Source organism: Centruroides sculpturatus, unplaced genomic scaffold (genome assembly GCF_000671375.1).
Source record: "Centruroides sculpturatus isolate CEXI.00-Female unplaced genomic scaffold, Cexi_2.0 scaffold7, whole genome shotgun sequence".
Taxonomy (NCBI): Eukaryota; Metazoa; Arthropoda; class Arachnida; order Scorpiones; family Buthidae; genus Centruroides; species Centruroides sculpturatus.
Window position 1 is genome coordinate 1,511,791 of NW_019384510.1, and position 20,473 is coordinate 1,532,263.

A 20,473-nucleotide genomic window follows, 5' to 3' on the forward strand; every position below is an offset into this window, starting at 1 on the left:
GTGGTTGGATAGGGGGGTCGACTGTACAGCATTAGACAATCGGATAAGGAGAGGCGCTTCTTCGGAAGACTTTCTATCGAAAACGGTCCCTATTTAGATGCCGGACGAGTGAAAAAAGTCTTGAAATGGCTAGCCATTTGGTCATTCGTAGAGTCATTGGCGATTATCATCAATGTTCGGTGCTCTGATCGACTCGGTTACTAGTGGACCCGAAAATTAATGCATTTTTTAATTCTTATATAATAAAGAATAAAGAATGCACGCAGTAAACAATTTTATATTTAGAATTTTAAATCAAATTAAATATCTATAAAATTTATGTAGAAACATAATCTTCGGAGGTAAATACGTATTTTGTCAGTTATTTTAAATATTTTTCACAACCTCCTTTTTTTGGATTTATTTACAAATGCGAAGATGACAGTTCAATCCAGCTTATCGTTTCACCATATTTTCGTACTTATAACGCGGGTTATTTGTGTTTTAAATACGCTTTGAAAGGGTATTTATGCAATGGGGCATTATGCGTGCGTGGCAACGGAAGTGGGATATATTTTCATTCTAGGAATTTATTGCGGGCTATACGCACGAAAACGCACTCAAATTACGTAATGACAGATATACTCGATTGATCTGTAAACTTGACTACGAACGAAAGCTTTGTAACGCCTTACGCAACAATAGCGAGATATCATTTCGATTTTATTTTACAATTTGTGAGAAATTGTAATTTCTTATTTTACAAAACAACATCGAAATACGCCGTTAATTAGCTTAGAAAGTCACCAGGATCACTGTATAAATGTTTATTTTTTATTTTCACATTGGAATACCGAAGGCCTCTTTTTCACTCCGGTTAAAGATCCCAATCCGTAATACGGGAGGATCGATGGATGGTTAAGGATTTGGATCCGATATATCTTTATTCAACCACATGTGAATGTTTGAGATTATGACTCAAATTCTAATTTTAGTACCCCGTGAGAAAGTCCATTCAAAATTACATTTTGAATTGTACCTCAATAAGCCCTAGGCCCCGAAAAATCTAGATCCGCCACTGTATAAGATGAATAATATTCTGATGTTGGTGCGTAGAAGATAATTAGAGCGTATTAGCCTACTAATCGGGATCAAAATTAAATGTTGCGTAAGGCACGCGTAAAGGTAATTTCGGCACTGGTTACAGCTATTTGACCGGCATTTTCGAAGACAGATTAACTGAAATTTGGGGAATAAATGACGGGTTATTTAGTTTTTCTTTCGTTGTATGGCGAGAAGTGACGTTGCTCTTCACCTAAATAAGGAAAAAACAATTACGTGTATCACAAAAGATAAAAAAATATATAAATCTTGTAAGATACGTTAATATATCGTCATCGGTAACACGCGATTCTTTCCGAAAGCTTTACAGAATCGTCGTTTACTCCGTAANGATGATTTTTTTCCCTATTGGGAAACACTGTACAAAATACAGTAGCATCCTGTCACCTACTGTAAAAGGTAAAGTCTACTTATTAAATGTGTCTTGATTTATTCCCGTAGACATTAAGATCGTTTTAGGCATATTTATGGGGCTGTAATTTAAAAGAATTGTAGATATAAGTTTCCATTGTCGTCCGTCTGTCTGTTTTTCCTTAATCTCGTGAACAGAGTTAGAAAGATGAAAGCCGAGATCAGGTTTGGACACAATAATGGCAGGAAGTTCTGATTGGCTGTATAGGAACTTTTGGTACAAGCTGAAAGTCACGTTATTTCAATGGAAACTTTTCCCCGAAAGGAGTTACAGTAGATAGATGATCCGCACGACACAATCGCTAAAGGAACAGTATGATATGGGCAAGCCACTGTTAATTTGAAGATGGCGTGGATATACTTTAAATTAAATAAATGAAATATGATTAAAAATTGAAGCCCGGCATTGTGACCGTGTCACAATAAATAATAATTGCTCGTTTGAAATAAAAACACGGGCGATTTAATAATTTTATAAATTACATATAATTAAAAACGACTTATTCGTTAAACTACTGCATATATAATAATGGAATTTGAAGCGTAAAAGTGTGAATATCTTTAAGTAATTTTTAATACGGAAAATATAAAGTGATTACGACATAAATTTAGAGTTAAATAACCGAGAATTTGCAAGAATTTAGCTGAAAGAAAGAATTTTACGCATTTGAATGATTCATTCGATTGTGAAAATCATTCGTGTTGGATTGAATTGGTAGAATAAGACAACGCAGCACACGGGCGATCTTCAAAGGAGGGGTTCCTCCCGTTTAGGTGCCTCTCTAATTTTTCCACATCGGGTCTCTGCTTTTATCTAACTCGTTCTCGAGATTAAGGAAGGACAGACAGCCTTCCCGATGCTCTACCTGCAGAGAGACTCAATATTGGATGAACACGCAACCGGGTTGGGAACAATTAGCTGTAAGCCGGTGCTACAGATGCACGGATTTACTACTTAGCTAAGAGTTGTACGGCGGCAACGCAAGCCTGTAGCAAGTACATTGGTCACTCCTATAAGGAGTGTAAGTGCATTAACTACACGAAGGCGAATAAGAAGTCCGGCTTCAGCTGGGTACAGGCCACTCTACCACGCGGTGCCAGCTGCCCGTGATATACAAGGGAGCTCGAAAGAGTTAAGGCACAGTCTGATTACGGTGAGTAATAAGGGAACTTAGTTTGCGTTCAATCCTTTTCTTACACACAATCAGAGGGACGAAAGATGTGGCTGTACGATACTGCAGTTTAACGCTGAAAAGAGCTGTGCTGCAATTACCCAGCTTCTGGTAGAGGTACAGTACGTGTGTATCTGGTTCCCACCTATTTGTTGTGGGGACATGTCGGAGCACACCGTTTGATCGGGGTTAGTGGCTAAAGCCTCTGATGGCTTATTTTTGCAGCTGCGGGCACCACCCAAGGCCCTTGTTCATGAGCTAACCGACGGTGGTGCTTAGCGGGATCATTGATCCCTCAAACTTTAAAATCAGCAGACGATCAGTTGTTAGTAGTTGCAGTGCGGCTGCAGTGCTCTAGGTGTTCAGATCGTTAGTAGCATCCTGTTCTGTTTGACGTTAGCCCATTCCTTCCATCGAATACCACACACATAGCAGATAACACGCTAAAGGCTCATGTTGTACATGTTCCGGATCGTTTCTCCACTAAGAACATAGTCATGTGTGGATAGTGCCGTTATCGTAACGTTTCTTGTTTCTCGAACACGCCTCAGATGGAGGGTCCAGCATAGTCTGGTGGATGATGACACGGGGGTACGTTAAGTCGTTGACTTTTCAGATTCTCCATGCGAAAAGTCATTCCAAGCGTTTAACACGGCCGGATTGTATCGAAAGCTTCAAGTACTCAGACAGCATACGTGTATTGTTTACAGGGGCGGATCTACATAGAGATTAATAGGGCTTAAGCCCTGGACCCCCACTGTCAAGGGCCCACAAAATTTGAATTATTATCATAAATTTTTAATACTTTTTCATTATAATATATTTAATGTGTAGATATGACGGGCTTTATAAGAGTCCATACGACGTTTATCAACAGCCATTCTGTTGATAATCGTCGTTTAATGTAAACTCTGTCTCTGCAATCTGCTGTATAAGTCAAAACACTTCAGTGATCACTGGGTGCCAGACAGGCCTATGATTAAAACATAGTTTCTTTGTACTCTGTAGTGCCATTTGGTGGAGCAGAGACAATTTACTCAGAGTTATTATATGAGGCTCGTTATATATATGAGACGGACGACAGTGGGAATTTATAAGTGTACAATTTTTCAAATTGCAGTTCAAAAAATTTATTACATGCAATTGTACAGAGCTATATAATTGACCAAGCGCCACTGTTTGACGAACACACCAATGAAAGTTATGAAAATGGGTTATGTAGGGGCACACAAGTCAAAAAAGTTGGTAACCGCTGATCTGAACAACATAGTTAATGATAGTTTTTTTTATAAACGTATATAACGCAAATAAATAAATTTATATTATAATAGACTTAAATTTATCAAATTATCTGCGGTTTTGCATAAGTAGAACGTAAGATTCTAGTATAAACGCCATAATATTATATACGATAATTTCGAATCGCATTAAGTGATCTATTATCTACTACAGTATACATACATTATACCTATTGTGATTACTGTACACCTAACTTTTGAGCTATTGTATAAAATATGACTTTTTCTTATCTATTCGGACATATGCTTAATTTCTATGTATAACTGTAAATATGTACAGTAAAAGAAATTTTAATAGAACATTGCAATATATTATTGGACAAATTTTTGTTACACAGTTTTACCAGCAATAGAAAGAAACAATGCACTCTACAGTCTGCATGTTCTTCTTAACGTTCGGTAACGTTACAGGCATTAGGCAACCATTTTTAATTAATTAATTGTAATACAAATGCCAAAACAAAAGTCATACGGTAAAAAGGTGTCCCGAGTCCAGAAATGTAAAAATTTTATGGGGAGTCATTTTTTGACCGATGGCCATACTTTCTTTCCATTATACGTAATAACTGGGAAAGTAAAATCTCATTTACTTCATCGATGTTTAAGTTAATATTGTGGATTAATTTTTTACTCGTATTAATTATAACACGAATTAATTAAACTCTTTTTCTTTTATTCAGATGGACATTTATGTTAATCCCCTGGATGCGACGAATCCGAGAAAACCTCCTCTATCAGCTAATCCATACAAATTTCGTGCAATATTTGCCTGTTCTCTCTGCTTTATGTTTTTTGGATTCTTCTTATTAATTGTAGGAGCCATACTAACAGCTACCAACAGTTCTTTCACCGACAAAAACTCGACAAACGTAGCGGGCCCAGTCGTCTTAGCAATAGCAATTTTATTTATATTTATAGCAATAATATTGTGCTGTATGGCAAAACGTGCCTACGTCGTCTATAAGAGGTATTACGTTGGTCAAAACAACGTGAATATTTTCCCAAATGTTGGCAAGAATTTTCGAAATCGTTTGTCTAGTTCCGATCGAAATTCGTCCGAGTGCTCCGACCCTCACTCACCCAATTCACTTAACAAGTTTGATGGAAATTCATTCGATTGCGCTAAAGCTCATCACATTCTAAATTCGGTCACTGTCGATCAGCCAACATCACATTTTTGGTCTTCAAACACTACTTCGCATTGCACGTCCGATGTTGGAGTATCTACGACTTGCGTGCAATCCGACTCATCCTGTGATATGTCTTGTGATAATTGATATAACATTGAAAAATGTATATATTTTTATTTATTATTTATTTATTTCGAAACTACTCGATGTTTTTTTAACTCTTAAACTACGAAAATTACTTGCGGAACCGATTGATTGATTAGGTGAGATACCAATAAATTGCAACCAGAATTACGTTCATTATACGTAAACCCATTCCGTAATGGGATCGACCAGTAGAAGACAGAGGGGGAAGTGCCCTAACACATATTATACACGATAAACTGATCATTCGGATAGTTTTTCCTCACGTTATATATCTCGACTTGGTGGAATACGCTTTTGTGTATTTGTACTTAGTTGAACATTTAAATAATTTTATTGAAATAAAAATATAAATAATTATATTTGTGTGTTTTTTAATTAAATAATCGTGTAAATCTGTCTTTGGTGGGGTTTGGGTATTGTGACAATGTCGTAAATATCCAATCGACGATTGGTTTTAATTAGTGTATGTAATTATTAATCTGTTGTGAATATTTTGTATCTATAAGCTTTACGGCGTTATATACAATGTGTTTCCTCGATTAGGCGCAATAAAAGACTGTTTTGGTTCATCACATTATCGTTAGCCAGGAAAAAAAAAGGCTGCGGCAGACGTTCTGCGCATAGAATTCAATCGTCCGATTGTGAGACGTTAAACTTCGTATACGATCCTTATTGAACTGGGACCGATTAAAACCGCGTTCTCGTTCCCGACGAGTTTGTCCTCTTTAAATTAACATTATTTTAACCAGGTTCTACTAATTACCTGGAATTACTATAATCTAAACTCCATTGAAAAATCTGGGTGTTTCTACTGGATTAAAGCAGTATACGAGGTGGTAACGACGATGAATAATAGTGCGTTATTAATTAAGAAAATTTCGGGCCACGTGCCAAATTGTTATCGGAGCCTCTCAAACATATTAATAATGTCATTTGTTTTGTTTATCACTATATCGCGGAGAAAACGCCAATGTTTTCTGTTCAAACTGTTAACAATACGCTTAAAATTTTTATTTATTTCTAAATTTACAAATGAGGTAGCGTGATCGTAGGTAATTGCCCGATTTATCTAGATGTAAGTCCGGCTTCGATAACAGTTGATAGCGGGACAATGATTCCAAATAGTTGTATCGATTAGTCGACCGAGATAACGTCTTATCGTATCAAAGGACGACAGTGACACCATAGTTAACCGTGCCGATAATAGTTCTCGTTATCGTAAACAGCTATCACGATTTATGACCATTAAAAATAGACAAATTATTATAACGTACATAAAGTTGTTTTATTGTATCAGATTCCTTACTGGATTTTACCCATTTTACGTTATATTTTTATTTATTGCATTTTAGCCAATGCGTGTTTGTTTAATGCGAAACTTTTCTCTGGGTGAATTATTGTAGATAAATAAAAATGTATGTATTTTGTAATTGTTTTTACTTTAAAATAACGACTTCAGTCGTTAAAAGTTTATTATTATTTAATATTTAAATTCGTAATCCTTCAGTTCTTATAAGGGTCTGTCTGGGTCTGATATAATCCCGCATTTATCTCTAATAAAGGAAAATGAATTAAAATCTTGTCGGCAGATGGCAGGTGATGTAGCAAAAAGTTACGAAAAATTGTTAGAGAAATTTCGCGAATGTATTTGTCGCGCTGACGTCACATTTTTACTGTCGCGAGAGGATTGATCGGCCATGGAATCGATCGCCGCAGATCAGGTTTTCCATTAATTTGTAGGATGGATCGGGTTTGTTTTATCACCAGTAACCAGTGGTTGGATAGGATATGGGAATACAGTCTACCCCCCATAACACTGTTGATTATTCCGTTTTATATGAATTCCATGTTGTACGAGTCACTTAGATTTTGCAAATACGTGAGCCGTTCACAGCCCGGCTCACGTATTTGTAAAATCTAAGTGACTCGTACAACATGGAATTCATATAAAACGGAAAAATCAACAGTGTTATAGGGGGTCGACTGTACAGCATTAGACAATCGGATAAGGAGAGGCGCTTCTTCGGAAGACTTTCTATCGAAAACGGTCCCTATTTAGATGCCGGACGAGTGAAAAAATCTTGAAATGGCTAGCAATTTGGTCATTCTTAGAGTCATTGGCGATTATCATCAATGTTCGGTGCTTTGATCGACTCGGTCACTAGTGGGCCCAAAAATTAATGAATTTTTTAATTCTTATATAATAAAGAATAAAGAATGCACGCAGTAAACAATTTTATATTTAGAATTTTAAATCAAATTAAATATCTATAAAATTTATGTAGAAACATAATCTTCGGAGGTAAATACGTATTTTGTCAGTTATTTTAAATATTTTTCACAACCTCCTTTTTTTGGATTTATTTACAAATGCGAAGATGACAGTTCAATCCAGCTTATCGTTTCACCATATTTTCGTACTTATAACGCGGGTTATTTGTGTTTTAAATACGCTTTGAAAGGGTATTTATGCAATGGGGCATTGTGCGTGCGTGGCAACGGAAGTGGGATATATTTTCATTCTAGGAATTTATTGCGGGCTATACGCTCGAAAACGCACTCAAATTACGTAATGACAGATATACTCGATTGATCTGTAAACTTGACTACGAACGAAAGCTTTGTAACGCCTTACGCAACAATAGCGAGATATCATTTCGATTTTATTTTACAATTTGTGAGAAATTGTAATTTCTTATTTTACAAAACAACATCGAAATACGCCGTTAATTAGCTTAGAAAGTCACCAGGATCACTGTATAAATGTTTATTTTTTATTTTCACATTGGAATACCGAAGGCCTCTTTTTCACTCCGGTTAAAGATCCCAATCCGTAATACGGGAGGATCGATGGATGGTTAAGGATTTGGATCCGATATATCTTTGTCCAACCACCTGTGAATGTTTGAGATTATGACTCAAATTGTAATTTTAGTACCCCGTGAGAAAGTCCATTCAAAATTACATTTTGAATTGTACCTCAATAAGCCCTAGGCCCCGAAAAATCTAGATCCGCCACTGTATAAGATGAATAATATTCTGATGTTGGTGCGTAGAAGATAATTAGAGCGTATTAGCCTACTAATCGGGATCAAAATTAAATGTTGCGTAAGGCACGCGTAAAGGTAATTTCGGCACTGGTTACAGCTATTTGACCGGCATTTTCGAAGACAGATTAACTGAAATTTGGGGAATAAATGACGGGTTATTTAGTTTTTCTTTCGTTGTATGGCGAGAAGTGACGTTGCTCTTCACCTAAATAAGGAAAAAACAATTACGTGTATCACAAAAGATAAAAAAATATATAAATCTTGTAAGATACGTTAATATATCGTCATCGGTAACACGCGATTCTTTCCGAAAGCTTTACAGAATCGTCGTTTACTCCGTAAAAATTCACTTTATTAATTATAAAATTCATTTCGGAAAGATTCTAAAAAGAATTAAACAATATAATGAGCAAAAAATTTGTATTTACACTATTTTATGTTACGAAATTTAAAATGGATAATTAAGAAAAGTCTGGGAAGCTTCTTTAAGTTTAAAATAAATAAATAAACTTCTTTCATTTTATTGATATTTTTGATTTTAAATGATTTGACAGACTTTAATGTTTTGTAGAATAAAATGACAATTTTTTTCCTTTATCAATTGTAAGTTTTGCTGCTATTTATGCAAACAGAAATTAGGCAATTTTTTTGTTTAATTTATTAAATATTATCAATTATTTTAACAAACATTTCCTATAAAAATATTAGGAAAACATATTTTTTTATTATAAAAATACTTATGTTTACTCGTTAATCCGTTGTAAATACTAATTATATCCGTCTAGAGTGGCAATTTGTTTAGAAAATCCGTCTAGACAGGAAGATTTATTACGAGATTTGTTCTCTCCGTAACATCCGGCTATCGAATAGGATGCGACGGAGAAAAGAAATCTCTTGACACACATATATTTTACAATAAATTCAATTATGCTATGTATAATATGTAAAAATCGCCACTCTTCGGTTATCTAGAAACTAAATAAATAATGTTGAAAAATGCAAATCGTCATTAATGAAGTACGATTACGTATCGTAAGAAATTATTGGAAAATATAGTGGTCTTTATTATGTACTTAAAGAAATCCTGTCTTCTAGCGAGTGCTTTTAAGCCATACGTTAGTCTTTGATTTTAACAGGGACAAACTAAGGAAAGCGATGTTATTTCATTGCCGACCCTTTCTTATGCCACAATTTGTTCATACCCGAAACTGGAACGGAATCGGATGTGGCTCTAAACAGAAGAAAGTCAAAGTCTAAGAATTATGTTATAGAAATGAGTTTGAGTTTAAAAGTCACACTGTTTGGCCGTAACAATTTCGTTTACAACACGTACAATGAAAGGTACTCTATTTATGGGAAAGATGCATTCGCCAGTGTTCATTGGCACTAACAATAGTTGCGCTATATCGAGATCCGACTGCATATTTATTTTATTACATGAATCGAAATCATTTCCTAAGATTTGCTCCCGAATCCTGTTTTGGATCCGTGGCCTAAACCTGGCATTGCGAAGCTTACTGTTTCATTTTCAGACGTCGAGTCGTTTATTTAAATTAATGACGATAATTGTCTTTAGAAGTTAAATATGTCAATTATGTGATTGTAATTAAATGTAATAACAGATTTCTAACGATTTCTTCTGTTTTTTCCTCACTCTGCATCCGCTAAATTAAAATTATCTTTTGTTTTGTGTACGGATCTATTGTGAATAGATCCGTAATATAAAATAAATCTAATAAAAAATAGAAACTAATTAAATATTTATACTTTTATAAAAAAATATAACAATTGATAATTATATTAAATTACATTAGAGAATCTCGTCTTTCTACATTTTATCCCACGCAGACAAGCTACCGTTTATCTGGGATCAACGCCATTTTTCCTTGACTCATTTACTTCTCGACTGACGATTTCCTCTATTTTTCTCTCTTATTACGAATTTATAAGAAAGTGTTGTATTATTTATCCATTATTTTATAATAAATACCTCGTTTATTTTATGGATATGTTAGGCAATTTCGCAAAAAGAGATTAAAATTTCAAGTAAAAATGTCTTAAAATTCAAGCATTAATATACCGAATTAATGCGGAATAAAATCTTAAGAACCCCGTTTCAATCGCGGGTAGCGACTTATTTTAACACTTTACAAATAATTGCGTTTACACCATTGATATTTGGATTAATTTGTAGATTAATTTCTTATTCCAAACATATTATTTATTATTGATGATAATATTAATTACACCTTTTTTTATTTGAATGGATAATAATGCCAACCCTCGGAATACAACGAATCCAAGAAAACCTCTTCTATCGGTTAATCCATTCAAAATTCGTGCAATATTTGCCTTCTCTGTCTGCTTACTGCGCTCTGGATTCGTCGTGTTAATTACAGAAATAGCATTTATCAAAAGAAAGTGAAAAATTTGCTAAATGCGCGAAAGAAAAATCCCGGGTGTAGTTTTGATAGAAGTTCATCCGAGTGTTCTGACCATCCTCGCTCCCAATTCAATTAACAAATCTGGTCGAAATTCACCCGATTCCAGTAAAGATCGTTACATTTGCCATTCAGTTGACATCGAACCACCTAAGTGACATTTTTGGTCTTCCGATTATGCTCCATCTTCTGACTACACTCGGCATTACACGCGCGATTCATCTACACGCGTGAATATTCTGCTCATCCTGCGGTATGTATTGTGATTGAAAGACACGCATATATGTGTTTATTTATTCGAACTCTATATATTTACCAATTGTTCGTGCTTAGAAACAACGTAAGAAAAATAAATTCAAACTTCAAATTTTCGCTAAGTTTACGAATTTTTTAATCGTTATTATTATTGTCAAATGATGTAGAACGACATAATTTAGAAATTCTGTGCGCTGCTGCTTTTTTTTTAATAAAACACAACCGTTATAAATTAATGAATTTCAGAAGTTGTGTACTGTAATTGCTACTATTTACAGGAAAGGTTGTTCGTCGGCAATCATTCTCAGCGAGTAAAATTCACGTGTGTAGAAATAACACGTGGCAAAGATTCGAAGACGGTAAACTAAAATTTCACTGATATATTTTCTTGTTTTTGTCGTTCAGCTCCTTTCCACGGCGAGAAATGCCTGTCATTTCGTGCCAATAAAATATCAAAAATACCAAATATTTACACAGAATATGGTACGTAGTTGTTCTGACTAATTACGCCAAAAGTTGTTTCTTAGCAATTGTCAAGTTGTGTAATAAAACCTTTCCTAGTATATTGTTATTGTGACGTTGCGCGAAAACTACAATAGTCTTCGATTTCAACTACAGGCCTATATATTTTTAATCGCGCTACCAAGACACTTTTATGCTAATATTTTAAACCAACCGTTTGATTTTCAGAATTTACATAATTTAATACAACATATATAAAATTACAACAAAATAATAAATTATTAATAAATTTTACAGCCTAAAACTTCTCCAGTTTATCCTATTTAATGCAAATCAACACCTACATGTACGTACAACATATTGTACAACACGAGCTTACGATCGATACACAAACTACAAAATGATTCATATGACAAAAGAAAGTATACTGCTGTACATAATTAAAAGAGCACGCCACATACCAAGTATTTTTAGACCTATTTATAGTCTTCTTACAAATAACTTACATTCTTACTTTAAAAAAAATGGCGACGTATTGCAAATAGTTCGACGTTCGACATTGAACTGCAGTAATTAAACTACGAAACTGGATTAGAAACGGCAGAATACTTCACACGTAAGAAGAAAGTTATTTTAGTCCCGAGTGCGCAGTGTCGACCGAGACTAAACATAGCCGAGTGAGTATACGAAAGCCAGTAGTGTCATTTAATTGTTCTCCGACGTCAAGATTTGTCAATGGATTCAAATTAGGTATAAAATTTAATTATCTATAAAATAAATCTGTTTATTTTTAAGTGGGTTTAATAACGATTGGATAAATGTTATTGAATTCATAATCATGGTTTGTTCGTATGACGTTAGCGTTGTTCGTATGACGCAATTTGTCGGACGAAATACTTGATTTTTATGAATGACTGCGTGACAAACGAGACCCTCCTTTTAGAATTTTATATTGTTTTATCAATGGTGCAATGCGTTTAGTTCGTTATTTATATTGTTTATATTTGACGTGTTGCGTAAGAATTCGACTAGTTCTTCTTAGAACGTCACGCGTTTGATTTTAAAATATTTAAGTAAAAGTATTGATTCGAATAAAGTATTTTAAATTTATTTCTGTTAAATACCTAATTTATTGTTATACGTACTGTACGTATTATAAAAATGTTTACGTGTACTTAAAAGTATATTGAAAATTCACTTAGAAGACGTTACGTAACTCGTTTAATACTCGCAAAGTTGTCTTTAATTGCAATTTGTTTGAGCAAATAGCGGACACTCGAATACGCCAGATTCCGAATGAACACGTGCTCAATGTTTGAACATTTTCTGGGCGTTTGAACGCGTAATAAATGCGTGAAATTATGCTTGATGTTTGAATATACGAGCGTTAATATTGTATTATTACTCCATCTTTGTCGATACTTTAAAAAACTGTCATTGTATACATTTTTAAAATGGTATGTAAGAGTTGTTAGTATAAAATATGATAGTAATTATTTTCCTTACAGGGAAAAAATTGCAGTTAACTGAAAAATGCTCAGAGTGAAGTCTGTATACTTTTTGTTCTTATGATGCAGTCGTAATCAATATCAATAATTAAAGGAGAAAGAAATAACAGATTAAAATGACGTCGCACTCGAAAGACGTAAGTGCCAACAATTAAAAATACCACGTTTAAGATTATCGTAAATAGCAATAAATATAAATTAAATGGGTAATATTATGGTACATTTTGCAACAGCATTTATATTTGAATGCCAGTAGTGTTTGGTTATACCCTGTATAATGCAATTCAGGTAACGAGTTACAAAACCAAGTAAAACACTTGAGAAGAGTTGCGTTATTTAATATGTAGTAAGTATGCGCACACATATATAGGTATAATGCCTTTTAGTTACCCGGCTGTTATAACAGAGGAAAAGTATGGCGATTCGGCAAGAAATGACCCCATAAAAATTAACATTTTTGGACTTAGGGCACCTTGAAACGTCGAGAAATGTAAAAAAAATTCGGGATAATTTCTGTATGTGTAGATGTATAGTAGCCTATATGTGGGGGGGGTACGACTTTGTTTACCCTGTTTAAAGTTTAATTCTTCCTGCGCTTTCTGTCGATAATTTCTGCAATTTTGCAGGAGTTTATGTATTAGGAGATCGACGCTATTAGAGTTTGGTGGTTAAAGATCGATGGGGTGAAGAGATAATAGGGGTCGCGTGTCTCTCCAGTAGGGTCGAACTTAATGACGATTTTACTCGTTATTAGCATTTACAATTTTTATAAAGTTCGTCCGTACCCTCAAAAGTAAGCTTTTTGCCGTTTTATAATAGTTAAAAATATAAAATGTTTTAAAATAAAATATCATAACAGATGGAGCCACCAAAATTTTAAATGTTGCCCGGAAAGTTGAGCAACTGGTTGCTATTTATCGCACTTTTTAAAATAAATAAAATACAAAGCGAAATGCTCTTCGTGAGTTTTTGTTTATTTTACAAAGCAGCANTATTTAATGTGTAGATATGACGGGCTTTATAAGAGTCCATACGACGTTTATCAACAGCCATTCTGTTGATAATCGTCGTTTAATGTAAACTCTGTCTCTGCAATCTGCTGTATAAGTCAAAACACTTCAGTGATCACTGGGTGCCAGACAGGCCTATGATTAAAACATAGTTTCTTTGTACTCTGTAGTGCCATTTGGTGGAGCAGAGACAATTTACTCAGAGTTATTATATGAGGCTCGTTATATATATGAGACGGACGACAGTGGGAATTTATAAGTGTACAATTTTTCAAATTGCAGTTCAAAAAATTTATTACATGCAATTGTACAGAGCTATATAATTGACCAAGCGCCACTGTTTGACGAACACACCAATGAAAGTTATGAAAATGGGTTATGTAGGGGCACACAAGTCAAAAAAGTTGGTAACCGCTGATCTGAACAACATAGTTAATGATAGTTTTTTTTATAAACGTATATAACGCAAATAAATAAATTTATATTATAATAGACTTAAATTTATCAAATTATCTGCGGTTTTGCATAAGTAGAACGTAAGATTCTAGTATAAACGCCATAATATTATATACGATAATTTCGAATCGCATTAAGTGATCTATTATCTACTACAGTATACATACATTATACCTATTGTGATTACTGTACACCTAACTTTTGAGCTATTGTATAAAATATGACTTTTTCTTATCTATTCGGACATATGCTTAATTTCTATGTATAACTGTAAATATGTACAGTAAAAGAAATTTTAATAGAACATTGCAATATATTATTGGACAAATTTTTGTTACACAGTTTTACCAGCAATAGAAACAAACAATGCACTCTACAGTCTGCATGTTCTTCTTAACGTTCGGTAACGTTACAGTCATTAGGCAACCATTTTTAATTAATTAATTGTAATACAAATGCCAAAACAAAAGTCATACGGTAAAAAGGTGTCCCGAGTCCAGAAATGTAAAAATTTTATGGGGAGTCATTTTTTGACCGATGGCCATACTTTCTTTCCATTATACGTAACAACTGGGAAAGTAAAATCTCATTTACTTCATCGATGTTTAAGTTAATATTGTGGATTAATTTTTTACTCGTATTAATTATAACACGAATTAATTAAACTCTTTTTCTTTTATTCAGATGGACATTTATGTTAATCCCCTGGATGCGGCGAATCCGAGAAAACCTTCTCTATCAGCTAATCCATACAAATTTCGTGCAATATTTGCCTGTTCTCTCTGCTTTATGTTTTTTGGATTCTTCTTATTAATTGTAGGAGCCATACTAACAGCTACCAACAGTTCTTTCACCGACAAAAACTCGACAAACGTAGCGGGCCCAGTCGTCTTAGCAATAGCAATTTTATTTATATTTATAGCAATAATATTGTGCTGTATGGCAAAACGTGCCTACGTCGTCTATAAGAGGTATTACGTTGGTCAAAACAACGTGAATATTTTCCCAAATGTTGGCAAGAATTTTCGAAATCGTTTGTCTAGTTCCGATCGAAATTCGTCCGAGTGCTCCGACCCTCACTCACCCAATTCACTTAACAAGTTTGATGGAAATTCATTCGATTGCGCTAAAGCTCATCACATTCTAAATTCGGTCACTGTCGATCAGCCAACATCACATTTTTGGTCTTCAAACACTACTTCGCATTGCACATCCGATGTTGGAGTATCTACGACTTGCGTGCAATCCGACTCATCCTGTGATATGTCTTGTGATAATTGATATAACATTGAAAAATGTATATATTTTTATTTATTATTTATTTATTTCGAAACTACTCGATGTTTTTTTAACTCTTAAACTACGAAAATTACTTGCGGAACCGATTGATTGATTAGGTGAGATACCAATAAATTGCAACCAGAATTACGTTCATTATACGTAAACCCATTCCATTTTACTCGTTATTAGCATTTACAATTTTTATAAAGTTCGTCCGTACCCTCAAAAGTAAGCTTTTTGCCGTTTTATAATAGTTAAAAATATAAAATGTTTTAAAATAAAATATCATAACAGATGGAGCCACCAAAATTTTAAATGTTGCCCGGAAAGTTGAGCAACTGGTTGCTATTTATCGCACTTTTTAAAATAAATAAAATACAAAGCGAAATGCTCTTCGTGAGTTTTTGTTTATTTTACAAAGCAGCATTCTAATTAAAAAAAAAAAACAACAGAGCAGCCGAAACCGGAAATTTAAGTTATAAAATAAACAATAAAATATAGTAAACTGATAAAAACTTAATAAGTATATAAGTAGGACATCAATTGAAAGTATAATACTGTTTTATAAAATTAAAAGGGGCATGGACAATGGTTTCGTACGCATAATCCTCGATTTATAGAAGAATTTTCAAGAAAATCGGACCATCCGTTTGAAAGAAATGACACCACCTCTTCAATCTCTCCCAAATAAATACTTCAATTTTCCTGAAAATCTCTAGAAACATTTCCCCTAATACACAAAACTCTGAAAATTTCAGAAATTACGACAAAAGGGCACAGGAGTTATTAAGCTTCAAAGTGGGTGAAAAAGTCGTGTCTCCACACGCAGCAAATAAATGCCAAGAAAGTCCAGCAACAACTTTGTCAGCTTTTCTTGAATTTAAGTTGGCGGCAAAGTATATTTGAATGTAACATACTTCCACGTAACTGATGTATCGCCAGAAACTTTCAACGTAATATTATGATTACTGCAGCAATTCACCATCTTTGATCTTTTACAAATAACACCACGCAATACTCGTGTTATAAGCGGATTTAAATAAGTTTAGTTTAATTTACTTATTAAAATAAATATAAAATTGTTTAATTTATTAATAATTGCTATTTTGTTCATTTAGGTGAGTACAAATTGGTCAGAAATTCGAGAAACCGGAAAAAATTCCAGACACTGTCTGATACTAGGAATATTGATCATAATCTTCTCTTCGTCAATAACGGCAGTTTCCTTCCTGGAAAAGTATTTGCAGAGATATTATTTGATACTTAGAGTTGCGGGTATTGTCGGAATTATACTAGGAATTGCTGTGCTTATGGCCTCGATATTGCCAAACAGAAAATTTACAAAACGAAAGAACTTTTTCGTTGTTCGTGATGAGATGACTTCAAAAATCTTCCTCGTCGATAAGTCTCGCGGATCGTGTTTCCGTTACGTCGGTGATTGGTGTAGTAGTATTTGTTACTGTGGATGCTGCAACATTGGTGAACCCGAGAGTGCTGCCGAAGAACGCCGTAACAGTGCATGTGTATGTGATAATGCCGATAATAGTTGGGTTGGTAAAGAGAAAATTATGCAAGAGATAATTGGAGTTAGCGTTAAGTGCTAACTCCAATTATCTCCAAATAACTCCAAAGTGCGCTGGAGTTAGCAAAAGTGAACTGTAGGAGTAAGTGATAAATTTACCCCACATTCTTGGTTAAAGTTCTAAATATTTGTGATATTTTGTGATATAAACATTTGTACTATTGTGTTTCTCTTTATTATTTCTTCGTGAGATGTTTATTTTCTTTTATTAGTAACAAAAATTAATGAATGTATGCGGAACAGTAATTTATAGTTTCTACGCAAAACAGAGATTACCCGGAGCAATACATTGGTAATGCATATATGGACGTAACATCAGACGTGATACAATAAGTTATCCATGAGTGGGGGAAAGAATTCAGTTAAATGACACATATTGTGCATAACCATTACATTTCTATGCACATATAAATTTCTTTATATGTGCATAGAAATGTAATGGTTATGCACGTGCACCTGATAAGTACCTATAAAAGAAAATGACTAAAAAGTGACAAAAATGTTTGTATTTTTTATATTCGGGATTGTTTTATTAAGTATAAAAATCAGGAAAACATTAAAAAATCACGTTCTTCGAAAATTAGTCCAGACGGATGAAAAGTGTTTTTTATTTTTAATAATATAAGTTGTATTAGTAAGTCTCGGATAATGGCAGTTTTTTTCGCCTCTAGTTCTTGTATTATTAAGAAAATATATAGAACATTTTGAAAAATAATTGTCGTTTAAATTTTTTAGTTTTTCAGGCTACGGGTAAAACGACGTTTTCCCATACAATGAGATTCTTTATCCATGAATTTGGCAGCACTCGCAATGACGGCAAAAGAGACGAAGAGGGGGTCTCCATATATTTGAGTCAGTTTCTACGCCAACTATAATTCAACGTCACATCTCTAGAGCGGAAGTTGGAGCCCGAATGTCTCGGTCAGTCGCTGGTCAAACTATTTATTCACACGCAGTGCCAAAGTCGCTTTAATTTTTGGCTGTCTTCGCCCGGTGGGCACTAAGAGGGTTTCTATTCCAAATCCATGACTGTAATGGGAGTGGCAGGGTGTCGAGGGGAAGGGGCCCGACACATCCGGAATAGAACATTCGTAGTAATTTCCTAGGGTTACTCTAATCCTCCAGAGTAGTGGGTTAAACGCCTCCGCCATCTGATGTATATTACTATATAATATAGTACCGTACTGAAAATATATATTTTAAAAATTTTCTTCATTTCGAATATTTTTTTTTATTAAATTATTTCAGGTATTACATTTTTAATTCGTACACTACTTTAGTATTTCATTCCTAATTGCACATAAAACTTGAAATTATATTTATTCTCGCAGTAATAGTCTACACAAGAAATACTCAATGAGGATAAGCGAGATCAAATACAGATATAAATTGATGCAGTAACGCGTCATATCTGGTGTTATTTAAATATTTCTTACGAAATGACGGATATCGGCTTTCGGTAAGCGTGTTAAATCCCAGAAGAATATTTTATTTCAAATTTATCGAGATATATTAATTTAAATTATGATTATTATATTTAATGACTTTGGTATTTTGCTACAAAGAGATTGACATGGCGAGACAGTTTATTGGCATACTTTTTTAAAATTCTTTGTCATATATACACTATAGGATGTGTACGAGATGGTTGAACGACACGTGCATCATTGAAATCTGCATTATCAAAGACTGGACTGTACATCGGATTCTTTCTCTCAAATGTCGTTTACAAGGTAATCGGCATCAGTGAAAAGTTTTTCACGGTGTAGAATGATAAAATATTATAAAATACACTAAGACAACACATTTGTAAGGATACTTATAACAATAGAACCACCGTGTCTAATATCACCAGTGGACGATATGAGGCACGCTATTAGGCAAAAATCACATAATCATACAATTAAACTTTTTCATGATTTTCGAACGATTTCTACGCAAAAATCATATCACCTCTTGATTTGTAAAGAAATGACAACAACTTTGAAATTTGTAAAGTACATTTTTAAATACATTTTTAATGATGGTAATGAAAAATAATGATGACAGATCTTTAATTTTTCTGACTATAAATCGCTTCCCTTTAAAATATTTTATAAAAGGGAAAATAAAGCTAAAAACAATTTAGGTAAAATTATCTTGAAGCATTCGTCTACTCGTGTTAGAAAATTTCTGAACCGATCCAGACTCGAATTCGGGTCTCTCCGTAAGTGCTCCGTAGGGTCCCTTCTTTCGGGTTGTTCCCTTCAGGCTGTTAATTTTGCCACCCCGGCAATTCACGAGTCGTGTTTATGCACAATTACTTGAAGTCAAATGTCTTTCAACATTTTCGTACGAAAGAGGTGATTCATAAAATGTTTCTGAAATTAATACGAAAAACCCCGGATGTAGTCATTGAATTTTCACACACTTCCGATTGCCAGGATGATGAATCTGTAGTATTTGGCGTAGCATCTTGCGGAATATTTTTGCACAAACAATAAAATTTTACTATTGCATAAACGAATAGTGAGAGACATCCAATATAACATATAACTAAACCGACTTCTGGAGCCGAATTAGTAAATGTAATAAAAAAATAAGCCAATCAGGAATAGATGATACACAATTATCCAAAAAACTATATCTCAAAGCTTGCAAAGTGAAATCTGCTTCTCGGCAAGTCCTCTCGATGGCATTTCCTTAATAAGAAATTTAAATTTAAATTAATTTACCAAGTATCAACGAAATAAAATTAAATATTTTAATTTAATCGCTAATAAAATTAATTAAATTTAATTTATTATTGACAGAACACCAAATCCTGGATGGTCTGAAATGGGCGTCGTTACGTTACGAAAGACTACTCTGTATTCGGTACGTGGCTTTATACTTAAATTAATGTATTTGATTCAGTAGTTTATTCAGTTTTTGGGAGATGAAAACGGCAACTGAATAAAACTATCTTAAGATTTACAATTACAGCATTTATACGTATAGAAGGGTTAACTTCTTATCCAAGAGTTTACCCAACACTTCCTAGTTACACTCCTTTTACGTTTTTAGTGAAATTTTATCGTTAATATGCATTTCAAAAATTTTTGCAGTTCGCGAAATCGCCAACGACTTACAATAATGAAAGAAAAGCTTTCAGAATTTATGGTTTAATCAAAATTTTTCACGAAACACG

The 20,473-nt window shown here is 33.9% G+C and overlaps 2 protein-coding genes across 2 annotated transcripts in view; both read left to right on the top strand.

Moving 5' to 3' along the window:
* Positions 1-5,623, top strand: part of LOC111622397 — a 12,382-nt gene extending 6,759 nt beyond the window's left edge. Inside the window, exon 2 of the mRNA XM_023364770.1 lies at positions 4,663-5,623. Within this exon, the coding sequence (XP_023220538.1) occupies positions 4,663-5,259 (597 nt within the window). The 3' untranslated portion in view covers positions 5,260-5,623. The remainder of the gene's footprint in view (positions 1-4,662) is intronic.
* A 6,209-nt stretch (positions 5,624-11,832) lies between these two features.
* LOC111622398 lies at positions 11,833-18,330 on the top strand. The gene is made up of 4 exons (XM_023364771.1): positions 11,833-12,217; positions 12,976-13,112; positions 16,841-17,286; positions 17,331-18,330. Exons 2-4 carry the CDS (start codon positions 13,092-13,094, stop codon positions 17,344-17,346), a joined length of 483 nt encoding a protein of 160 aa, XP_023220539.1. The 5' UTR covers positions 11,833-12,217; positions 12,976-13,091; the 3' UTR covers positions 17,347-18,330.
* The last annotated feature ends 2,143 nt before the right edge of the window (positions 18,331-20,473 follow it).